This window comes from Mixophyes fleayi, chromosome 3, assembly GCF_038048845.1.
Source record: "Mixophyes fleayi isolate aMixFle1 chromosome 3, aMixFle1.hap1, whole genome shotgun sequence".
Classification (NCBI taxonomy): domain Eukaryota; kingdom Metazoa; phylum Chordata; class Amphibia; order Anura; family Limnodynastidae; genus Mixophyes; species Mixophyes fleayi.
In genome coordinates, this window is record NC_134404.1 from 90695213 (window position 1) to 90720963 (window position 25751).

Here is a 25751-nt window from a genome sequence, read left to right on the forward strand (position 1 = left end):
GTTGGCGTAGTACTCGTTTCTGGTGCAGTACAACATGATGTAGTATGAGTGTGTGTGTGGGGGGGTATATATTTCTCCTAATGAACTGCAAACTTACATTATTAGTACCTCAATTACATCAATAAATACCATATCAATACATTATTTGTATCAAAATTACAGCAGTAACCCCCCACACACACTCATACTACATCAATACCCACCCACATTACAGCAACCAGCATCCTCCCCCCCCACATGACAGCAACCAGCATCACCCCCCACATTACAGCAAACAGCATCACCCCCACATTACAGCAACCGTCGTCATCCCCCACATTACTGCAATACCCTCTCCTACTTATTAGCAATACTAAGCCCCAAACACACTACAGCGTTGCCGCCAACACCATGCCACCCCATACTACAGCAATACCACCAATTATACAGGCGGCACTGTAGGAAACCAATGTTTTGCTATTTTCAAATCTCCCACAAAATAGCAACAAAAGAGTACTTACACACATATAGGTAACAGGTACCCTTTTCCCTTAATTAAATAGTAATGGCAGAATTTTCATGAATAACTCCACATGAAATAAAACTCTAACAAATATATCGGAAAAAACATAACTATTGAACGATCATTTGAACCCACACGGCCGCATTAAAAGTATTTTCATCTACAGCAAAATGTCAGAGAAAAATATTTTTTTTACTACAGTAACTGGATATTCGTTTTAAATAACACAGTATATAAATTAATGGGGGTAAAGGAGGTGGGTGAGAGATAATTGGATGTGATCCGTCAGTTTGTTTAGATAGAAAACATTTAGATTATTTACCTGGAGACGTCTACCCACTTGACTCACAGGCAGGGCCGACAAGAGGAATTTTGGGCCCCGGTACAGCAACTTCTTTGGGCTCCCGTCATATTCAACAATCAGAGACTTGCCTTTGGCAGAAGTTCATATTATGCCACACCGTAGTGCCCCCAGTTCATATTATGTCACATTGTAGTGCCCCCAGTTCATATTATGCCACATCGTAGTGCCCCCAGATCATATTATGCCACATAATATTACCCTCAATTCATATTTGGCCCATGCAGTAGTGCCCACAAATCATATTATTGCATAGTAGTGCCCCCAAATCATATTATGCCACAATAGTGACCACAAATCATATTATGCCACAATAGTGCCCCCAAATTACATTATGCCATACAGTAGTGCCCCCAAATAACAGTATGCCATACAGTAGTGCCCCCAAATAACAGTATGCCATAGTAGTGCCACAAATCAATAGTAGTGACCAGACAAAAACTCATTCACAAATAAAAATTAGTACAGCATATCAGATACTGAGTGCGAGTCCCAGGAGCAGCTTAATACCCCATTTACAATGCAAAGAAAAATAGATATATTGACACAATCACAGATAAAATGTATGACAAGCAGCGTTTTTTCCTCTTAATTAAAAATCTCTGTACAGATAAATATGCAAGAAACATTACAGCGCAATAATAGGCAATACATAGTGTTATAAACATCATTGGATACACAGTAGTGCCCCCAGTTCAAGAAAGGATGGTGAAAAACACATTGGACACAAGAAAATATATGAACTTACCTGATTATGGCATCCTGTGTTCTGTTCTCCTACTGGGCGCGCTGGGCGAGGAGGGATCAGCAGCTGTCAGCTCACACAGGCAGTCGGGAGCAGGCACAGAGGGCAGTGGTCGAAGTGGAAATTTAAAAGTGGGGGTATAGAAAATATAAGTGAATGGAGTATGAAGGCTTGATTTTTTTTTTTAACACTTGTCCCCTCTGTGCATTCCCATTCTTCATTACTACTTGTGTTTTATGATGGCTGCATCCCTGACATTCCCATTGTTAAGATGTCTCTCCCTTTACACTTTCTTTTAGCTATGCCCCTGCACCATCTTATCCTTTGTCCCTCTCATCCCTCTTCCTGCACCCCTTTCCCCCTGGCTCTCACCCCTCTTCCAGCACCCCTTTCCCCCCTGGCTCTCACCCCTCTTCCAGCACCCCCTTTCCCCCATGGCTCTGTCACCCCTCTTCCAGCACCCCTTGCCCCCCTGGCTCTGTCACCCCTCTTCCAGCACCCCTTGTCCCCCTGGCTCTGTCACCCCTCTTCCAGCACCCCTTGTCCCCCTGGCTCTGTCACCCCTCTTCCAGCACCCCTTGTCCCCCTGGCTCTGTCACCCCTCTTCCAGAACCCCTTCCCCCTGGCTCTGTCACCACTCTTCCAGAACCCCTTCCCCCTGGCTCTCTCACCCCTCTTCCAGAACCCCTTCCCCCTGGCTCTCTCACCCCTCTTCCAGCACCCCTTTTTCGCCTGGCTCTGTCACCTCTCTTCCAGCCCCCCCTTTTCCCCCTGGCTCTGTCACTCCTCTTCCAGAACCCCTTTTCCTCCTGGCTCTGTCACCCCTCTTCCAGCACCCCTTTTCCTCCTGGCTCTGTCACCCTTCTTCCAGCACCCCCTTTTCCCCCTGGCTCTCTCACCCCTCTTCCAGCACCCCTTTTCCCCCTGGCTCTCTCACCCCTCTTCCAGCACCCCTTTTCCTCCTGGCTCTGTCACCCCTCTTCTAGCACCCCTTTTACTCCTGGCTCTGTCACCCCTCTTCCAGCACCCCCTTTTCCCCCTGGCTCTGTCACCCCTCTTCCAGCACCCCCTTTTCCCCCTGGCTCTGTCACCCCTCTTCCAGCACCCCTTTTCCCCCTGGCTCTGTCACCCCTCTTCCAGCACCCCTTTTCCTCCTGGCTCTGTCACCCCTCTTCCAGCACCCCTTTTCCCCCTGGCTCTGTCACCCCTCTTCCAGCACCCCCTTTTCCCCCTGGCTCTGTCACCCCTCTTCTAGCACCCCTTTTCCTCCTGGCTCTGTCACCCCTCTCCCAGCACCCCTTTTCCCCTTGGCTCTCTGTCCTCTTCCTGCACTCCCTTCCTCCCTGGCTCTGTCACACTCCTAACAACTCCCCCCCGCAAAAATCGCGGCACCCCCCGTGACCCCCCCCCGCGCAAAAATCGCGGCACCCCCGCACAATCCCCTCCCCCATTCAGAAAAGTAAAAATCTGCAAACTGTGTCCACAGTGCAGGGCACAGTGCAGAGGATAAGGGGAGAAGAAACGAGGAGCCCTGATCTATCGCAACAGAGATAGCTGGTTCCTGGGGAGGAGCCAGCTATCAGAAAGCCAGGGGAAGTGTCGGCCGGCCCATCTAGCCATCGGCCCTTCTGGCATTTGCCAGAAGTGCCAGATGGCCAGTCCGGCCCTGCCCGCCAGTGACATGCTGAGACTTGCAGTTCTCCATAACAACTGGGAAATTTCACATCCTGTATCCTAAGCAACAATTTGCATAGGCACTGTACGCGAACAAAGCATCCCGTCTGAAGCTGGTTGCAGAACGGTGGAGATGGGGTGGAGTGAGTCATTAATAGAGGACCTCTTATGTAGTACTGAATGGTACTCAGGGCAGCACGGTGGCAAAGTGGGTAGCACTTCTGCCTCACAGCGCTGGGGTCATGAGTTCAATTCCCGACTATGGCCTTATCTGTGTGGAGTTTGTATGTTCTCCCCGTGTTTGCGTGGGTTTCCTCCGGGTGCTCCGGTTTCCTCCCACACTCCAAAAACATACTAGTAGGTTAATTGGCTGCTATCAAAAGAAAAAATTTGACCCTAGTCTCTCTCTCTCTCTCTCTCTCTGTCTGTGTGTGTGTGTGTATGTTAGGAAATTTAGACTGTAAGCTCCAATGGGGCAGGGACTGATGTGAATGAGTTCTCTGTACAGTGCTACGGAATCAGTGGCGCTATATAAATAAATGGTGATGATGATGAAGATGATGATTTTGTTTATCTTGAGCTCCCTACTTGCACTCTAGTGGGGAGCTCAAGAAACAAATCAAATGAATCCTCCATGAAATGACAGGTGGATTAATTATCGATATTTGTCCTTTAATTTGTAATTATTCACTTTATATACTTCAATCTATAAACTGGTATTAGCTATATTAGGCTCTGAGTACTCAATAGCCAGAAATTATGTTGTGCATTAAAATACTTGATGATTACCTCAAATATATTTCTGTATGTTCCTGAAATGTTTGCACATATATACAGTAGGTTAATTTTACAGTATAAAAACTAAATTGTGCACATTTCTCTTGTGTGGTACCCAGAGTATCGGTTTAGAGGCCATAACACACCAGGGGACAATTATTTGCACACCAGAGGACTTAATGAAGATGAACAGCTGCAACAAGCCATAAGGAACAGCCTTAATGAAAGAGGTACATGTTTCATGACTTTTCAGATTTAAATTAGTTGGGGAAATATATAATGTGTTAAATAGTGAATGTGGTTCAAGATTGTTAGGTATGAATATGTAATTGAAAGTTGATCACCTCTGTGTGTACAGTAATGAGATCTGAGAATGTGCATTTTTCCATCTCTATTCTTCTGCACCCATCCAATCATAATGTTTGTATGACAGGTAGGTTAATTGACTGCTAACAAATTGACCCTAGCCTGTGTCTGTCTGTCTGTGTGTTTCTCAGCTGTAGGAAAACGTGGTAAGGGTCCCTGCGAGTTATGAATGGAAAGGGAGGGCAGGCTACATTAATCAGGCCCATTTCATATCTTCTGGGCCTCCAGCCTAAGTGTAGGCTAATTTGCAGTAAACCTATGTAGGGGTGTTTTAAAAAGCAGTCCAGTTGGACATGTAGTCTCTCAGACCTGGGGAGAAGGTTGGATGCCTCCTGAGAGACTTTGCAAATGGTGAGCAATTGCCTCTATGTTTTGTATATGTGTGGGACACAAGGTCCTTCACAGGAGAGAGGGTATTCCTGTGTATTTAGGTAGAGCTGGACAGGCAGGTGTTTATTTTGTAGTTTACTTTGTTTTTCTGTTTAATAAAACTGTCTCAGGCCAGGTGTACCCAAATCCCTGTACTTGTGTGTCTTTTCTTCTGCAGTTCACCACCATCTATAAAGGTACAAAGCAACATGTTCAGTGTTTTTATACATGTAACAAAAATTTGAGGTCACTTCTGGTATATGTAATAATGGATTGTAGAGACTGCGTTATTCCATATAACGCACAAATTTTCTAATAAACGCTAGATTGATGACAGCTGTGTCTGTTTATTTGCGAGTTATAATATTATAGATTACCAAATTTAAGGGGTGTTGTTAGGTTATCAAGAGACTCTGGGCCCTGACACACTCAATGCATGCACACACATATACAAAAGGTCTACAGCTGTGTACATACAACAGTGTACATATGTGAAATACATTGCTATGAATTGCATGGATTAAATCACTACACTAATGTAATAAGAAATATAGAGGGATTCTCTAACATATCAGGACTACTTCATATAAAAGGTGCAAATGCTCTGATATCTTTAAGGATACCAGGATAAATACAGGTATACAGTTATATCAACAGGTCTTGGTCTGTTAAAATCCATTGGTGGTGCATGTATTTAAACTTTATTATTTTTTTTTTATGGGGGGGGGGGGGGTGGTTGTGCCTGACATCAGTCAGCTCTCAAAATTGTGAAAAGTAGCATGTTATTTATTTATTTTTTAAAACCAAAAGCGTTTGCTCCCCACTCTATTTAGTCTTAACCCTAGTGCTGGCAGGCTATTGCTGTGTGTGTTAAAATCTTTGAAAATTTTTGTGTAGGGTTCCCCCTATTTTAATTGAACAAGCACTAGGTAAACCAGCCGGGGTGATAGGCACTATAGCAGGGGGGGGGGAACGCACTTTGGGTCCCACGGCCATAATGACTAAACACCCACAGACTGTTCAGCGCTGGCCTGGATTCCCTAGGGAGTGTGGTCTGCTGAAAAATGTAAGCGGGCCACCCCCCTAGGGATACCCAGCCCAGTGCAGATAGCACTAGGGCTCTTCCTACTACCCCTGGGCTGTGGGTAGTAGGGTAATAAATGGGGATTTTGTATGAAAAAAAAACACAATTTTGATTTGTGGAACTACATGTCCCAGCCAGCCATGTTGGCCTAAATAGTGTGGGCATGCTGCTACTTGTCTAACTACAAGCACCAGCGTACCCATGGCACCCAGGGCATGTTGGCACTTGTAGAACCACAAGTGCCAACATGCTCTTACACCCATGGCTGGCTGTGATCTGTAGTTCCACAAAGCAAAATGTTAAATAAAAGCACAACACCCTCATTCCAACCACAAATCTTTATTAAAAATACTAAAACCCCAAGAAATACAGTAAACACCCTCATGTACACCATAGATTTTTATTAAAAACAAAAAAAAACAAAATACTCACCATGGACGAAATCCTCAGTTTTCTGATGCTTTATCTACACACACTCATTTACGCAAAGTCCCACAAATATTTGTACCTTCCAAATGTCCATGCTTGGCCAGTGTTCAAGAAATGTTTGTAAATGGCAAAAAAATTTCCTGCTTGTAAAATCTTTAAATCTGCTGTCCAGGAAGGGGGGGGGGGGCATTGTTGCTTGCAGTGCTGGGGCCCTTCTTGATTGCAGTGTGGGGGCCCATTCTCTTGTGCAGTGCTGGGGCCCTTCTTGATTGCAGTGTAGGGGCCCAATCTCATTTGTAGTGCTGGGGCCCTTCTTGATTGCATTAATTTGCATTAATTTTTTATACTAAAATGACTGCCTTAACCACTCCTCATTTCAAACTCGCTAGGACCAATAATAGAGCGCAAGGGGGTGGATGCAATGTTAACAATTGAATTGAGCGTTTTTTGTTTTTTTTTAAACGAGCGCTCGAACAGGAAAAAACGAGCGCGGGATTTTTATTTTATCTCGCTAACAATTGAATATGCCCCATAGTGAGACTTACAGAACTTTTGTTGTGCAGTTGTCAGTACACACAAAGTAAGAACAAATACTGAAAGAGAGTTAAATCCAGCATACTACACAATTGTCCATAAATAATTTGAAAATACTCTGAATTACACATGGCATACAAAACAATACATGGGGCCTGATTCACGTTCAGACATACATATTTTGCGTGAAATAGCTCAAAGCAAATGACAGAGCAGAGCTGGAGAGGGAAGGTACATAGACCATATACAGTAAGATGCAGCCAAAACAAGCCCTGTGTTTCTTGTAGGTATGCTTGGTTTCACCCATATCTTTTGCACCTACTACAGGTCAGGTGCAAATGCAGACTGATACTGACAACTGACACGACATGGTCTTTAATGTAAGAAGTAGACGTATGCGTGCCACTAGCTAGCACAGAACATCTGTTTGCAACTAGATAGACTATAAACACAAATTTCCCGTATAGTACGCATTGAAAGCATCTTTATGAATTTACTGTAAAAAAATATATATTTTAAACAAATATTTCTATAAATGAATATATTGTTAAGTGTTCTTTTTATTTTGTTGCAATTTTTTTTGTTTATTTTGTGTCCTTATTATTATGTTGTATATATGCATGTGCATATACTACAGACTGTTGTGACTGTCTATGTAAGGCAAGTATAGCCAGAACTACGCACATGTTCTGTGCACTTTTTTAAAACACAGCTTGCTTCCAAATTACATTCAGACTTGAATCAGGGCTTTCTTTGTTAGCGACATTAAGGGTAATGTGCTCCCCTTTTGAATATTGGAGGGCCGCACTTTCAGCAGTGGATGATTGAAGGTTATCAGATTGCCCAACACTGGCCTATAGCTTTCCCTGGGATCTCCTCAGGCTGGCGCAGGGGATAAATAATGATGTATGGCTTAAATTAGTTAAGCAAGAAAGTACACTGGCCATAAGTGTTAGCAGACTCTCACCTATTTTCTGCAGGCGTCCCGGTCGTCGCTATGGCAACCGGGACGTCACTTCCTGCTTTGACCCAACCGTTGCCAGGGCAACAGTCGGACGCTATTTACAAGGGCGCTGCGTCCCGGCAGCTGGGAACAGCCGGGCGCATGCGCAGAAGCGCCCACAAGCCTGTGGGCTGATTAATATGGCAGGATTGAGCCTGCCCATGTGATGTCAGAGCTAGGCTCTGATTGGCCACTACTGATATTTAAGGCAGTGAGGTTTGCAGCCTCACTGCCGGTTATAGCGTTCTGTCCTCAGTCCTGCTGCCTGCTTGTACTATCCATTTTGGTTCCTGCTACCTTAGATTTGACCTCCCGTGTTTGACCCCTGCTTGTTATTGGACCTGTGAACCTTCTCTTCTGACCTTGACCTTTTGCCTGGAATTCGGATTTTGCTTCTTTGCCTGTGAGTTTGACCCTTCGCTTGCCTTGGATATTGCATCTGTGCCTGTGACCTTTTGACCTTGGATTTCTCTTATATACCGTCCACCAATCACTCCTGGGAAACTCCTCTAAGTCAGTATACGCTACTCGACCCTCGGTCGGGCCGCAGCCCAGTCTGTCCCCACCACTAGGGGCTCCAGCGAACACCTGGCCTTCTGAGTAGTTCCCGAGTTTCACTGTACTGACTTGGGAGTTCCTAACAATAAGTAATGGTATTTCTTGTATTGGGGGTAGGGGGGAGATTAGGGGTCATTGAGGGTCCAGGTAATTACCAGAAATAGTTTCCCAAGTTACAAGCAGGCCAGGCCCCAATTTTTTTAAAAATGACACTCCTGTCCAATATGTAAAACAGATAAAACTAATATATGTATTTTATGGAGGAGAGGTGGGAAGGATTTTTTTAATCCAACAAAAGAAACAATATTTTCTCCAATACAGCTCATATCTGGCTGTTTAAAGTCTCTACCAAAGTGACCTTTATCAGCTCCTACTTGAAGCTGACTTCCTTCTGGTTACGAGAGGCAATAGACCACCCTGCATAGAGCCATGCTGCCCTCTCCATGTTATTCTCCTAATCTTGCTGAAATCAAAATGTCATAGTGAATATCTTGCTGCAATGGAATTTCGAATTCTGGAATGTTGGATGAGTGGATCAGTTTAGGGAAAGCCATTTTCAAGCTGGAACAGTAATTAATACATGATATTGGCTTGTGTTGGGGAAATGCGTTTTAAAGCACAGGGAGGGTATGGAAAATGTCTTGATAAAGGTGGATTTAATTTGTAATTATACATTTGTATACTTGAATCTACTTTGGTACAAACTGATATTAGCCATATTAGAGTCTGAGTCTTCAATAGCCAGAAAGTATACTGTGCATACGAATATTTGATGATTACCTTAAATATATTTCCTATACATTCCTGAAATGTTTGCACATATATAGGTGAATTTTACAGTATTAAAACTAAATTGTTCACGTTTCTCTTGTGTGGTACTCAGGACATCGGTTTAGAGGCCATAACACACCAGGGGACAATTATTTGCACACCAGAGGACTTAATGAAGATGAACAGCTGCAACAAGCCATAAGGAACAGCCTTAATGAAAGAGGTACATGTTTCATGACTTTTTAGATTTAAATTAGTTGGGAAAATATATAATGTGTTAAATAGTGAATGTGGTTCAGGGCCGTCTTTCCCATTGGGCACAATGGGCAGGTGCCCGGGGGCCCGACAGACGCAGCAAAAAAAAAAAAACCTGAAAAAAAGAAGAAGAAAATACTTACCTTGCAGTCAGCTGGCGATCCGGCTCCCTCCATGGTCTCCTCCTCCATTGCGCTCGCAGTGCATGTCGAGCGTGACGTCATCACGCCCGCCCGCCCGACATCCATTGCGGAGCGCGACGGAGGAGGAGACCATGGAGGGAGCCGGATCGCCAGCTGACTGCAAGGTAAGTATTTTCTTCTTTTTTTTTTCAGGTTTTTTTTTTTTTTTTTTTTTTGCTGCCTCTGATGGGCCCCCCTGGGCTGCAGGGCCCATATATATATAATCATTTTTTATTTTTTTTATGTATATATAGGGGCCCTGGTGCACTGCTGTGCCCGGGGGCCCAAGATGTTCTTAAGAGGGCCCTGATGTGGTTCAAGATTGTTAGGCATGAATATGTTATTGAAAGTTGATCACATCTGTGTGTACAGTAATGAGATCTGAGACTGTGCATCTCTATTCTTCTGCACCCATTCAAGTACACTGTTAGTATGACATGTTCCTAATGTTAATTCTACATTAATGTCAACTACTTTAGTCTTTATCTATGGGACAATATATCTCCTTGTAAATTCTAAGTATATCAGAAGTCGCTAAGGATTTCTGTGGCCCTATAAAGGCACAAAGCAGCTGTCTGTTTTTATATATGTTGCAGAAATTCAAGGTGAATTCTGGTAGTTGTAGTAATTTGCAGAAGGGATTGCGTTATTCCCTATAATACATAAAGTTTCCTAATGAATGAATAGTGATGATGTCAGTACTTGCCCTTTATAAGCAGGTCCATCAGAACTTATAGATTATATAGGAGACACAAGTTTTACATATATTAGTATCTCTTGTGTGTTGTATTTTATTTTTGTTTCTCCAAACTAGGCTGATTTTTAATAGAGAATTTATATATACAATGAATATCAAGTAACATATAATCATTGTGATATATGCCTTGTGAAATGTGTAATGTTTGTAGCGTTTACCTATTTACCAACATTCATAAATTAAAGAAGGGAAAATGGTGTCAGGCACAAATGGATTTTGTGAGGTTAACACAAAAAGATTAAGGAATCCCGTGCTGGGCTGCACCACACCAAATAAACACAAATCGCATCTGCAAAGCAGGACCAACTGCTAGCCGCTAATGACAAACAACCACAGACCAAAGAGAAAAAGCAGCGCTGAATAGTGATATATAGGTGTGGCCTTAACTAGAAAAATCAAAGGAAACCATGGCAGGATACATAAAACCAGAGATAATAGTATATAACAAAAATAGATTTTTCTAGTTAAGGTAACACCTATATATCACTATTTAGCGCTGCATTTTCTTTTTGGTCTGTGGTTATATGGTAATGTAAGAAGTGTGTATGGTTTAACTGATCTTATGTTATTGACAAAAGTGGAATGATGACTGTATTGTATATAGAGAAACTTAGCTGATAGGCCCCCAATCAGTACAATGTCAATGGGTGAACAAGAACCTGAGTGATATGCAGCAGATGTCCGTAATGTAAGTGGGCACCAAAGTGACCCTCAAAATGCACACAGTGAATAAATATATATATATATATATATATATATATATATATATATATATATATATATATATATATATATCAGTGGCCGGCTGGCAACATGCAGCAGCCCAGGGGACGCATAGGCGGCCACATCACATGACACGCGAAGCAGCCGCATCATTGATGACATCAGGCGGCCGCATCACGTGTCATGTGATGCGGCCGCCTTGTTATATATAGGTAATATTGCATCCACGGGGGGGCAGCCGGCCCAAACAGGGGTTAGACTGAGCGGCCCGGGGGGCCGATGCCAGGACCGCGATTAGTTGCCCAGTCCTGGGCGATTAGTTGCCTGGGACTTTTAAATTTAGAATCCTCTTTTCAACAAAACCATGTACATGCCCCGATCTGTTTTTGCATCATTAAAAAATATTTAAAGCAAGATAATAATAATTCAATAAACTATTAAATGTACCTTTTCTAATTATTTTCTGTGCAGTTTACATTTGATTTAATTAAATGTTCATCATTCTTATTTTTCCCATTGTCGCTAAATAATTGTCCATACAGTTTTCCCCTTTAGAGTTTCAGCTTTCTTTGAAATGTATTTTCTAAACCACAAGAGATGATAACTTTAGAGATGATAACTATATAAAGTGTGAGTGAATCATTTTGAAGCATTAAAATGGTTTTGTTTTGCTACAGTGAAGACACTGATTTGAAATATGTTTCAAACTTTACAGATGAGTTTCTTACCTTGTTTTTTCGCACTGTGTATGGAATTGTAAAGAAGGATATGCTGTTCTTTATTATGTATAATTTAAAATCAATTGTTTGTTGACAGAGCCCTGACTATGGAACACTGGGCTCCGCACAGGACAGCCGGGTGATGCATTAAAGTTTAAGCATTAATTTGTTGGTTGCAGGAACACAGCCATAAAGGGACAGACGTCTCACAGGAACATGTGAAATCTTAATAGTAATGGTGTTTATTGGCCTAATTAGGTCTAATCAGAGATATTCCTTTATGTACACACACAGGCCCAATGTTCTCCCCAGAAAATTTTGGCAGCCGGGTGGCATTAAGAAGCAGCTGGGTGGGGGCAGTTGTAATATTTTGCAATAATAATGAAAAATGTTGGAGGCTATTACTCACACCTGCCAGGACTGATCAGACTGGTGGTCAGTGGTCTAACACACACTGCTGGCTATAGTGCCTCTTCTAATAGGAGAAACAATGCTTTATTTTATTATAATAGGACTCTTTTATGCTCCAAGAGCCGGGTGGCAACTAAAAGCAGCCTGGAAATAGGTGCTGGGGAGAACACTGTGTGCCACAATAATGTAGTCGGTTACTAAGCCCTTCTTTTATTCAGATTTTAACATATCTCCTTTAATGAATCCAACTTATCTGTAAAAAAAATATTTTAAGTCTGGATATCGTATATTAACTGTTGTGGTAGTGGGGTTCCACTTTCTGCTGTAAGAGACAGATCCTAGGGGTGCAGCCCAGGCAATTGGAGTTCATTGAGTGCTTAGCCAACTAAGACCCTTAGAGGCAGTGCTCCTTCCAGAGCTGATGGGAGGCTGTACAGCGCTGTAGTTCTCCGATCTTCAACCTTGGGACCAGAGGCATGACAATCAGACAACGTTAGGCTCTCCCAGACTGCTTGAAGTGAAAGTATATCCCTGACAGATACACTTTTACATACTCAAGGCATTGTAGTAGTGTGCCAGAGATATAATGAAACCGTCTCCCACATCATGTGTGTGAAAAGGGAGTTAGAACAAGCCACAGTATGGTATACACAAATTCACTAACCTTATCATTATCAGGATTGTAGTGCCTATGTCTGTAATATACTGCATGCTGCTGGGGTACCATTGCTCAGCAGCAAAGTATCCCTGGAAATTCTTCTAAAACTGTAAACCCACATTTTTTTCTTTTTTTTTTTTTAAACAGCAAGTTTTGTATCATTTTTTTAAAAAAAACCAAATGTGATAGTCATCTTTTAGGATGTCTTCTTATAACTCAGTCTTCCCATTGCAAAATCCCTCAGTGGCAGAGACTGATATGGGTTTATATGATCAGGGCCACGTGAAGCCTAACTTTAAAGAGAACACATCTATTTGTCATCTAGATGTAATACTCTGTCTATTCAGGCATAATAGAGACACCCAACTAAATCTCTTTTAAGTTGGAATATTATTTGGTTTAGATGAATTGCTTGCAATTCAGAACATATTTATTTGTTCATATTTAGGCTAGACATGGCGTGCCCTAAAATCGACCCTTATATAAAATACCATGAGGTCCTACAACAACAGTAAGGCTGCACAAATTCACCAGCCCTACATACATTGGTAATTATCACATTTGCGTTTTCACAGCAATTGACATAACGTAAGCTCTGGGTTAATCACATTAAGACAATATCAGAATCACACTGTGCTTGTGCATTGCTTTTATTGGCTGGAATTCCATCATGATTTAATGTTCTCCAAAATGATAGAATACGTTTTCACAAGGTCTGACCATGTCACACTGGCTCATACTCCATTTTTTGCATTGACTTTTGGCAACTCTTGCAACTTAAGAAAATAAAACCAATTTCTATGAAAGCATGTTTTGTCTTACTTCCAATAACAACATTTTTCCACACCAAGTTGTTAAATGTTTGGAGGCGATATTAAATGAATCTCTTTCTACCTTCATTAACACCCAGGAGAAATACTTTAATTCCTGGAAATATTAAACATGGCATTTATTTGTGTGATGTTTTCACAACGATGTTGCAGTCCTTACCTTATTTTCATTGAAGTGCTGTCTCCCACTTAACGGATTTTGTAGCATTAAATATAAATCCGCTTTTTATTGATAGCAGAATTCTGAACTAGCGCAGTTTTTGCAATGGCCACAAAGCCATTTGATTGGAAGGAAGGAAACAGTCAGTGCCAGCTGTCACACCCCCCCCCCCCCCCCTCCCCTCCCTAAGAAATAGCACACCCATTGTCATTAATACAGTTAAATAAATTTGTAATTCCCCTCTTTTAAAGTTATGATGACAGGATATTTTTTTTAAGCGATATTGCCCCTTGTCACTCCTTTGCATAGACAGCCACTGTCTTCAAGTGGAGTGTAATGGTGCCATAGAGGGAATAGTAATGAGATGGCTAAGATCACTACTTATTAGGTCAGGGTTTCCCAAACCCAGTCCTCAGGGCCCCTAAAAGTGCAGGTTTTCCAGCTGACAAGTGAATTAATTATACCACCTGTGGATCTGTTACAATGTATCAGTCAGTATTGAATACACCTGCGCTCCAGCAAGGAGATATGGAAAACATGCATGAGGACTGGGTTTGGGAAACCCTATATTAGAACTACCTGGGCTTCTGGCTTGAAAGCTTATTAACAACCACTAGCTTCACTGACCATGATGAAAAGGTGTAGGTGATAGCTTCTGTCCTCCCCTCCCCCGGCTGTCACCTCAGCCTTATCAGGTATTATTTTTGAAGGTCACTGGGCTTAGCCTCATCTACTACTAGAATGGTCATTTTGTATTTAATGATTACCGTAAAGGCTTAGGATTTTCTGTTTTTGTTTTTTAGAAAAAAAAAATTAAATGTCAAATTTGGTTCCATTTGAATAAATCAGCAATGATCAGCTAACATCATTTTGCTGGGCTTTGGTTATGACTTATTTGACAGTGTCTACCTTAAGAAAGTGGTCACATTGGTCTATTCCCTCCAAAAATATACTATTCTTCTATTTAGGGTTATTGGGAGAAGTGCAAAAAGATAAGCATTTATGTACCCACTTTGCAAAAAAAAAAAAATAATAATTAACCATGCACAATGCCATGGTAATATATAGTATAATCTAGTTGAGACCAGTCACACACCCTAGTGACTATCTCTACCGGGTAGCAGGGTGTTATCATGATGGTTTCCTCTTTCACTTACATTAAAAAGTCTCTTCCTTCAACTGGGGGAAGATGAAGGGTGGGATAAATAAAGGAGGGTAGTAGGATTACTACTATATATGCACTAACGATGAGATAAAAGACCCAAAATTAAAAAAATGTAATTCATTTCTGTTGTGACCGTTTAAGAATACTATACAGTCCTTATAAGAATATTACATTTAGATGACTGATACAGATACCATAACATATCAAACAATACTATTCTTTAATGTACTGACTGCATGATTACAATGATTTACAATGTTAATTATTAATATTTGTATACATTTCAAACTTGGTAATTTATAGATTATTGAATGACTTTATATTTTATTAACAGTTATTTATATAGTTCCTACATATTCCTTAACACTTTACAGAGGTCATTTCATAATCCTTTACATCATTCCCTACCCCAATGGAGCTTACGGTTGATATTCCCTGCTGCATAGACACAGACACACACTAGGGTTCATTTTGGCGGAAGCCAACTAAAGCAACAATCCCATTTTCTTCCATTTAAATAGCAAGTTAAATCCCTTTTAAGCATGCATCTGATAGTCATTGTTCTTAGCTATCCTCATACAGATCAATCTCTTTTTCAATACCTCCCTGAAGGGGAAACAATAATGGCTCCCACATGGTCACAGCTAGGGGCAGGCTGGCACATGGTCACAGCTAGGGGCAGGCTGGCACATGGTCACAGCTAGGGGCAGGCTGGCACATGGTCACAGCTAGGGGCAGGCTGGCACATGGTCACAGCTAGGGGCAGGCTGGCAAATTGTAGCCCGGGAGTGAGACGCAGCTCAGCAGCCTATTAGGAGCATTTTAAAGGGAATAAAATGCAGGTAGCCCAATTTTTGTTTTTTATAAACGTGGGCAGCACACGGTGGCTAAGTGGTTAGCACTTCTGCCTCACAGTGCTGGGGTCATGAGTTCAATTCCCGACCATGGCCTTATCTGTGTGGAGTTTGTATGTTCTCCCCGTGTTTGCGTGGGTTTCCTCCGGGTGCTCCGGTTTCCTCCCACACTCCAAAAACATACTAGTAGGTTAATTGGCTGCTATCAAAATTGATCCTAGTCTCTCTGTCTGTGTGTGTATGTTAGGGAATTTAGACTGTAAGCTCCAATGGGGCAATGGGGCAGGGACTGATGTGAATGAGTTCTCTGTACAGCGCTGCGGAATCAGTGGCGCTATATAAATAAATGATGATGATGATAAACAGGTGCTATTAATATATATATATATTTCTGTATGTGGTGTTTGGCAAATTTATTTTTCACATAGTTATTGGCCGTATTGTGCAGTGTCTTGTTGTAACGTTCGTTTCTATTGTCACCAATAAATATTGTCCGATGCGATTAATGTGGTTCAAACGTACAAGAAATTTAATAGCAAAATATATCAAAGCATAACAAAATACAATAAAGTCTAACCGATACATTATGCCTGTGCACTGAATCCAGTAACGGCTCATCAACCCTGAAGTCTGTGGCCAAAGAGGCCGTTACTGCATGAGTGGTTAGTTTATATACAGTTTATAGTGAAAAAAAACAGTGATGATGTACACACAGATAATACTAAGAAAGTTCTTCATTGGTTAAGGGTGTATGTATCAATCCTCTTCTAAAGGTAAGGGCAACTCACTCCCAACAGCTGTGTTCATGTTTTGCCTCTAGGAACCGCTTAAAATCTAGTTTAAACTAACCCATTAACAGAGTATCTATGATAATTAATCTTACACTATTTATAACTAGCGACCACTATGTGCGATCGCTACTCCAATGATACCTGCTGGCAAAACCTGAATTGATACAAGACCAAACACCATACATTTCTTTGGACCTGAACCATAAATAACTTTAATGTATATTTATCCTTTTATAAATAATCTCTGATTCTTAATAATAAAAGCATGTGAGTTGGATCATTATTGAACGTGTACTATTTACAATTGTAGGTGGGAATGTAAGTGTATTTGCTCTGTTTACCTGTGCAATTGCGAAATTAACCCTGATATGACGTAACCTACTAATTGCAATCGCACAGAAAACCATTACAATTAATATTTATTTAGAACGACTTCATCCAATTATTCGACTTCGACATTGTGTAATAGAGCACAGCAGACCTACACCCGAATTCAACAGCACACATAACTTGAGATTCGGGGGGGTGTGAAGCCAAAATACACGCATTTAATACCAAGCGCAGGTTTGCGCTTAGTATGTATGCCTTACTGAATCAGGCCCTATATGTGGTAGGCTTGTTTATTTAGGAAGGAATTGTCCACCTTTAATCAAACAAGGACCATTCCTGCAGGGCAGCTTACAGGCTTGTTGTACATTGAATTTTTCCCAGCAACTACGGACTGTTGGAGGGAACAGAGGCCTAATGTACCAGAAGCTTTTAAAGGTATGTATGTTTTTTTCTTCAAATGATTGTAAGCTTTATTTAATAATGCAATGCCTGCACTGTAATACAGAACTACAGTATGTTACTTACTAGTGACTTCATTACAAAAAATAAATCAACTGGGTACTTGTAATTTGCCAACATCCCAGATATCTTCATCAAGTATGTTAAGAAGCACAGCTTGTAATCTATGAACATGATTTATGTATCGTGGGCCAAGACTCAAACAAGTGATTCTATTATAAGTAGAACAGGCATATTATATAGCAAGGGTTAGAGATTGCATGGTGAAGGCAAACAGAGGAACGCTCCACGTGCCGGCAGAACACTGACTTCTAAATCCTATTTGTAGAACAACTGCAGCGTTCTGTCTGATCAGCAAGCTGTGCTCATTGTTTGCACCTCATTATATTTACCCTCCGTCTATTTTCTCTTCATTAAAATGATGGGCAGTTTCAGAAGAAAGACTCCAAAGCTGTTTTGCCGTGTTACCTTTACAAAAAAGTTTACAGCCATCCAAAATTCTGTCTCTAAAGCAAAGCAAAGTTGCATCAAAACTGTCTGAAAGGTTGCTACTGCCACTCTTCTCTCCCTTTGTGGTGTCCATTATGCAATCCTTTTCTGATATAGTGGAATAAAATTGACTCTTGCATTTATATCAGGTTTGGTGGTCTTTATTGTATGCCTAGACACATACAGTTCAGAAAGAATATAAAGATTTGTTTACAAAGCACATTTACAAATCTCCTTATTTTGCACAAGTATACCTAATTTTTGGCCTATAACTATAACCCATTTCCTGTTCTCTGGAAATGCACCTCTTTAAAGGGAAAGTGCCTTCATTTCTGGGTTTGTAAAACCATCCCTCCGAACTTTTGTCTCTCTGGCACTGGAAAGGGGGCATGAACAGGACATGCTGGGGGGCATGCCTAGCGCTCAGCATTGAGCTGCCGCGTTCTCTCCTCCCCTCCCTTCCAGACCCCTTCATTGCCATATGCACCAGTGGTCACAGCACCCGTACTCCACTGCTCTGCCATGCAAAGCAACAGTGGACAGAATCTCTCCCAACTTTCCCACCGATCAGGACAAAGCTGTCGGGACTGCCTCAAATAGGCACTGTCCTGACTCAATTGGGAGGGATGGGAGGTGTGGTAAAACAGTATTAATTACACATCAAAGTCCAATTTACTTCGGTTTTAAAACCACCACCTTCATTAATTTCATCCTTTACATTTACTGCTTGCTTTAGCTTCAGTTATATCTAAAATGAATGGTGGGAGTTAGAGGACGTGGGGGACTGGGTGTGAAGTGTTCTTTCACAGGGCATTCATAGGTGCTTGGCATTTCTTGTTTTCTGGAATGGCCCCGGAAAATCTTGCCTACATTTCTGTGACTGTTGGTCTGAATGGAGATGCACATTGTGAAAAAAGTGAACTCAAGTGACACGGGTCTTGATTACAGTATGTGTTACTTTTGTATGTTTGTTCGAAGTGCACCTAGAAATATAGTTTTCTTACAAAGTTCATCTGGCAAGTGTAATATGGCCCCCAATCTAAGTGCAGGAGGAGGCCTGGTTTATACCACCTCTGAGCAGACCAAAAAATATTGTCTTTATTTATGAAGAAAATGTTTGTGTACACACCTGTAAATTTGGGAACTCCCTTCTTACATTCTTCTTCTCTACCTTTGCCAACTCATTTACATAATCCTGTCCAGCAAAACCAAGTACTGTTTTTCTACTTGAGTGCAAAGTGCTTGATCCGCTCATTAGCAAGTGTAGACTGTTTTGGAAATTCTGTCATTTTGGCCCACATATCCACGTGGATTTCCATTAAATATGACACACTTCAGCAAAAATGGGAAATAATTGATATAAATATTTGTTATTATAATAATTAAATTTTTGGATTTTTAACATTAATTTTATATAGATAAAGCTAATTTCACTGCATTCTGTACATACAATGCTTTTTAATACAATATCTTAGTTGCATACAGTTGTTCTGTGATCGCTACTGAAACGTATACATGTCATTTTTAAATCAAAGACTGTGCTGTGTTATCATCGTCGGTCAGCATTTACACCTGACCTATAGTGAGTGCAAAACAAAGTAACAAAGACAGGCCTGGAATCTGGCGCATCTGCGGCAGAACACCCTTAATACATATGGTCTATGTTAGTCCAACTCTTCCCTCCCCTGTTCCACCTCTCAGGTCATAGACAGTTGTAAGTATAATTTCCGTGCAGACATGATTTGTGTGCAATTGAGTTAATTAGCATAACTTCTGGTTCTGAGCATCCACAGAGCTATTTCACACAAGATGCGTTACACAAACGGAGGGACATCCGAACATGAGGCACAAAGTGTTCAGTCAGGGGCAGAACTACTGTGATGACATTGGCCGTTTGAAATTCACCAATGTCACGTTTTACATAAATAAAAGTAAAACTGTTTGTGATATTTACGTACAGTCACGATGCTGATTTAGGGGCAGCATAAGTTGTGGGATATTTTTGTAGAATGTGAAGTATATTTCTCATGATTTTAACACAATTTTACCACAATATTCTGCTGTAGCCACTGTTGGGGAAAGCCCTCCATTTAAACGAATTGCACACATATAACTTGTTGATACATGCACATTGTACGTATAATATGTGCACAAATATAATACATTAGCATAATCTTCTAATTAGTATAAAATACTTTCCAATTTTTTTAAGTTGAGGAGTCGGGACAACACGTGAAGGGTGGGAAATAAAATGCACTTATAATAGCCCACACCATGCATTTGATCGAGTTTTAGGGCTAGATTTACTATACTGCGGGTTTGAAAACGTGGAGGTGTTGCCTATAGGAACCAATCAGATTCTAGCTGTCATTTATTTAGTGCACTCTACATAATGACAGCTAGAATCTAATTGGTTGATATAGGCAACATCTCCACGTTTTCAAACCCGCAGTTTAGTAAATCTAGTCCTTAGACTGCAATCCAAATCATTTGGCATTTGCTCACTGTACAATGGTTAAACTCACACATTGATATAACTGTTCAACTGTCTTGAGCAGTAAGTGAAAAGTATAATCTCGGTAAATTACATAGCACATTAAAACTGCAGCATTACAAAGATAGATGCAGGTCATTTCTCAATGTGTCTAGGCTTCAAAGCTGTGATTGTTATAATACAAAATGCACTATTTTTAGCAGGGAAAAAAGGCATTGAGTCAACTATTCCAAGAAATGTTGACATCACTGTCTATAGATGGTACTAATTTTAAACATTTAGTAGAATTTTTATTTGGTCATTAATGTGACATGTTACGTGATGCGTTGTCTCATACATTCACTAGGCGCTCATTTACCACACACAGATACAGTGTAACAATACATGACTTGTGTACTTCAGTGCGAATACTTTGATACACGCTTACAAAGTGCATTTACTAGCTGACAATTTTTGTCCATGTGAGAAGGGACTGTGACCCCTTCACAAGTATTACTTAGTATTAATACTAGGCATGTTTCCAGGGACAAATTAGTAAAACCTGGGACTGTTTCTTGAAATAGGGACAGTTGGCAACTAAGCTCTAGGGCTAAACACTGCGTTCTTACATCCTTTCATCAGCCCCACTCTATAAATTAACTTTCCCAAAGTACTGTAGTTTAACTGCTCGTTTGACCCTTATTTTTTTAATAACCAGCTCATGTAACTAGGCCGTGTCTCATTAATAAAGACTAAAAAAGACCTTATGACGTTACTGTCTATTAAAAAGGGTGTATTAAAGCATGAGACTCTGCAGTTGTGATAAGGGAATCTCTTTATATCCCTCCATAAATTACAACAGTAAAAGAAAATAGATTAATAGTGCTTGAGTTCATCTGGACTCACCAGTAGAGAATCGTCATTCTCCAATATGTCAGGAAAATTATTATAATTATTATAATAATAATTATTATTATTATTATTAATAATATATTTACTCCATATAAAACCAATAGAACTTTTTTAAGTTTGCATACCGAGAGCCTGATTCATGTTTCATTATCATTTATTTATATAGCACCACTAATTCCGCAGCACTGTACAGAGAACTTATTCACATCAGTCCCTGCCCCATTGGAGCTTACAGTCTAAATTCACTAATACAGACTCACACAGACAGGGAGGGAGACAGACAGAGAGGGAGAGACTGAGGTCAATTTTGATAGCAGCCAATTAACCTACCAGTATGTTTTTGGAGTGTGGGAGGAAACCGGTGCACCCGGAGGAAACCCACGCAAACACAGGGAGAACATACAAACTCTACACAGATAAGGCCATGGTCGGGAATTGAACTCATGACCCCAGTGCTGTCAAGCAGAAGTGCTAACCTCTAGGCCACCGTGCTGCCCACTGTGCTGTTTGGATGTAAGTCCGTTTGAGTGCCATATTTTGCGTGAAATAGCTCTGGGCTTGCTGCATAATGGACATTACGCGATTAATGCAGTTGTTTGCAATTCATGTCTGAAAGCAAATTACACGACTGCCTATAATTTGAACGAAAGTGGGTTGGGAAGCGGTGGACGGACATAGGCACAGTAAGCGCATGTCAAGGGGGTTCCAATGCAGATGCGGCCAATTCAAGTATTGGGTTTCACGTAAGTTCGTTCGTTTCAGCCGTATCATTTGCGCCAGTTACAGGGCAGGTGTAAGTGATGACTGGCATAGCATAGTCTGTTTGGAAAAATACAAGTATGCCTGCTTCTAGCTAACACAGAACATGTGTATGCAACTAAGATAGACTATAAAAATGCATTGTATGTACAGAATCCATTAAGAACATATTGATTTATGTATTGTTCAATTATTTTATATTAAAGATTTTTTTTTTGTATATGTGTAAATCTCGCAAGTAGGATTACATATGTAATATGTAACACATTTAGCATATACCGATATATACACCAATACCTTCTAATTAATTCAGTACTGTCTAAAAACCTTTATCTGGCATAGTATTTCAGGATCTATAAAAATTGTAAATAAAAACGTATCTCAATAATCCATCTCGCTACATGAAATTGAGATTAAGTAGATGTTAGTTTAACTACACATTCATAACAGTATGTTGGTCTCGTTTAAACACTATAACCTTTCAAATCAAATACATTCATATTTAACAGCTGCATTATAACAGTTATCATAGGGATGATAAATGTTACATTTCAATAATCAGCATGATAATAAATGGAAAATGCTTGTAGCTATTTAATACCAAGCAGCAACTCTGTAGTTAATTTTTTGGAGACCGTAGCTCTGATTTCACAGTCTGATTTCCGTGGCTCTGACTTCACTGTGTTCCAGCTGGGAGAGATGTACCAGAAAATTAGGAAACTTTGTCTCAATGTTCTGAATCCCGTAATTACGTCTGTTTAAATCTTATTCTGATCCAAATAAAGCAGTATGTCAATTGAGACACTGTTTGATATCCAAGCTCAGATCAACAATTAACAGTGGAGCAAAATGCCCGGGACGTCTGTCTAACGGATCACCTCTCTGATCTGTTATCGCATATGGGGGGTTATAGCGACAGCCAATCATGGATGATTTGATTAGGCAGCTATAGTTCCAGCTAATAGCAGTACTTAGTTGGTAAAATGGTGAAACAAAAAACTCCATGGGGTAAATGTATGTAGCTCTGATTTCTGCAAGTTGCCGGAAATCATCGACTTTGCGGGAGAAATTTAAAGCAGCGATGGCTTGTAGAGGCAAACTTGCCTGTATAAGCCATCACCGCTTTAAATTTCCCCCGCAAAGTCACCAATTTCCGTCGACTTGCAGAAATCGGAGCTTCATACATTTACCGCGATGTGTTTAAATGAATAAGATCACAGATTTGATCTTTTACATTCAATGTTAACTGACGCATTTCTCTGCCCCTAAAGCAGTTTCTTCAGAAGTGATAAAACTGTAGTAAACCATGGTTGACAAGTGGATATTTAAACCCAAGGCAACCTATTAAACAAAGAATGTAATTAATTACACAATTAACCCTTTCTTACCCTATAGTGAATATTACAATAAAAAGTGATATATTAATACATAAGTGGTTACTGAGCCATGAATTGTTAAATTAATATAATTTTTGAATATTTTGTATAAACAAAAATATCCCAAAAACTTGATGCTTAACAATTGTTTATCCCTCTGGAGCAAGGGATCTTGATCTAAAGTTCCAGTAAGCCCAACACAAATGTTTTCAATCCCTGTTAATTGGACTATTCACAGAAGTGTCTTGGTATACTCTGGACATTCTTAAGAATATTTTGCCTGTGTTATAGAAAGCTGCATTCTAACTTCCTGGTTGTGCAGCCTACGTATTGCAGACCGCAGTTACATTGTATTAAATATACAGCCTAAGTACACTAATAATTAATATAACTCAGAGTGGTCTATATATTAAGCCTCCACGATAAGTAGATTTTTGCAGCTATTGAAAATCTTTTAGTAGGCATTTTATTAAAAAAAATGTCACCAGGTTAGTCATACTGGCTGGTAACAGTAAGAGAAATTGGACTTGGGCTTCCTGTTCCAACGTCTGCAAATAAATATATATATATTAAAGTTTAAAAATAGATAATAAAAATAATAAAAATAAATCCCCAGAAATATGCTTTATTTTAATAATAAAGCTTTTTTTCCTGTGGGCACCCCCTGCTGAGATGGCGTTAGCATTCAGAGGATTGGAGTGGCACTTGTACCGTGGGCCGCAGCGATGGCTAATACCCCTTACCGGCTGATGGCTTTGGTAAATTGGGAGAAGCCCTAAACCCTGATAAAAAAAAATCGCCCTTTAATAAATAGATGTGATGTAACACTTGTAGTATTACTCTATATAATTACATGTGATACAGACATTTCTTCCAGACTTAAAGCAACCTGGCTATAGAAATAAGCCAACTTCTTTTAAATGGTAATACAGGTTCTGTTTCCCCTCTTATAGTTCTCTATGGGGATGGCGATACAGGCTTATTTATGAAGCTTGTCCTGGAATGCTAACACTGTATAGGAAGGCGTTAGCAGCTATTGCCTATGACTGTAAATCAAAGAGTCTCTGATATTGCGTTGAAAAGGTAATTTTCAGTGGAGTTTCAAAGATAAATTGCACCGAAAAATCATTTATTATCTCTGCATTACGAAATTATGATTAACTGGCAGAAAAGTCGGGGGTTATAGTGTTCAACAGTGTTCGTGCTTAATGTATTTGTCCATTGACTCTGACTTCCAGGGACAGTTCCTGCCTTTCAAACTGAGGTACTCCATAGTAGCACTTCTCTTATACTGTATTCTGTGTGCACTTATCAGTGTGGGATCCTATTTTGTCTGCTGTATAAGTTATACATTATTGAACGAATGTATTTGTAATACAGAACAATTGTATTATGTCTTCTGAGTGCAGTGATGTAGCAAGGTGCCATAGTGCCTGGAGATGCACATACTAAGATGCCCTCCATCCCTGTTAGTCCAAAAACCGTGCATGCCCCCATGGAGCTATGGGGTGTCACCAGTGGCGGTTTAGAAGCATAAGGCCTCCCTCAAGATACTCCCCCTTCCAAACCTCCTTGAACATTGTATTAAACAGAAGGGGAGGAGGGGATTATTTACCAAACCAGCACTGCAAAATAGTGCCACACTTTTAGATACAAGAAGGGACCTCTGGAAATCAGTTAGTAATTAAGCAGAAGCTTACGCGACTGTTAATTAATTTCAAAATTAAGCTGGATAATTAGAAAAATAGAGCAGCGAGGTTTATAAATATATGAAAATGTGGAAGCAGTGAGAGCATCCATTCAGCAATCACCAAGGCGTTCTGCTCATAAGCATGCCATAGCACTGGGGATATCAAGTCGGAGTTTGAGGAGAATTTTACATGCTGATTTAAAATGACATCCTTACAAAATGATGTTGGTTCAAGAATTAAGTGAGGGAGATTATTTAAAGTGCAGAGCCCTATGTGAGAAAATTCTTGAACAGGTTCCTGCTGCAGCCGTTCTTCTGAGTAGCGATGAGCTCACTTCCATATCAGTGGTGCCGCAAACATGCAACTGTTTGGTGTGCAGTTGCCGATTTTCGTGTGATCGGCCCATATATTTTGAGGAAGATGGTGCAACAGTAACTGTGACCTCTGACCGGTATGTTGAAATGTTGGAGACTTTTCTGCGCCCCAACTGGACAATGTGGATACGGAACATGTGTGGTCTCAACAGGACAGGGCCACAACTCACACAGCACGATGTTCGCTCGGAGTGTTGAGGGAAATGTTCC

General features: G+C 40.6%; 1 protein-coding gene across 5 annotated transcripts in view; it reads left to right on the forward strand.

Moving 5' to 3' along the window:
• The window catches only part of RHBDD1 (rhomboid domain containing 1), an 80102-nt gene that overhangs the window by 50061 nt on the left and 4290 nt on the right, over positions 1-25751 (forward strand). For all 5 annotated transcript variants that reach the window (XM_075201951.1, XM_075201952.1, XM_075201955.1 and 2 more), the window contains exons 6-7: positions 4179-4289; positions 9286-9396. In XM_075201951.1, coding sequence (XP_075058052.1) covers positions 4179-4289; positions 9286-9396 — 222 coding nt within the window. The remainder of the gene's footprint in view (positions 1-4178; positions 4290-9285; positions 9397-25751) is intronic.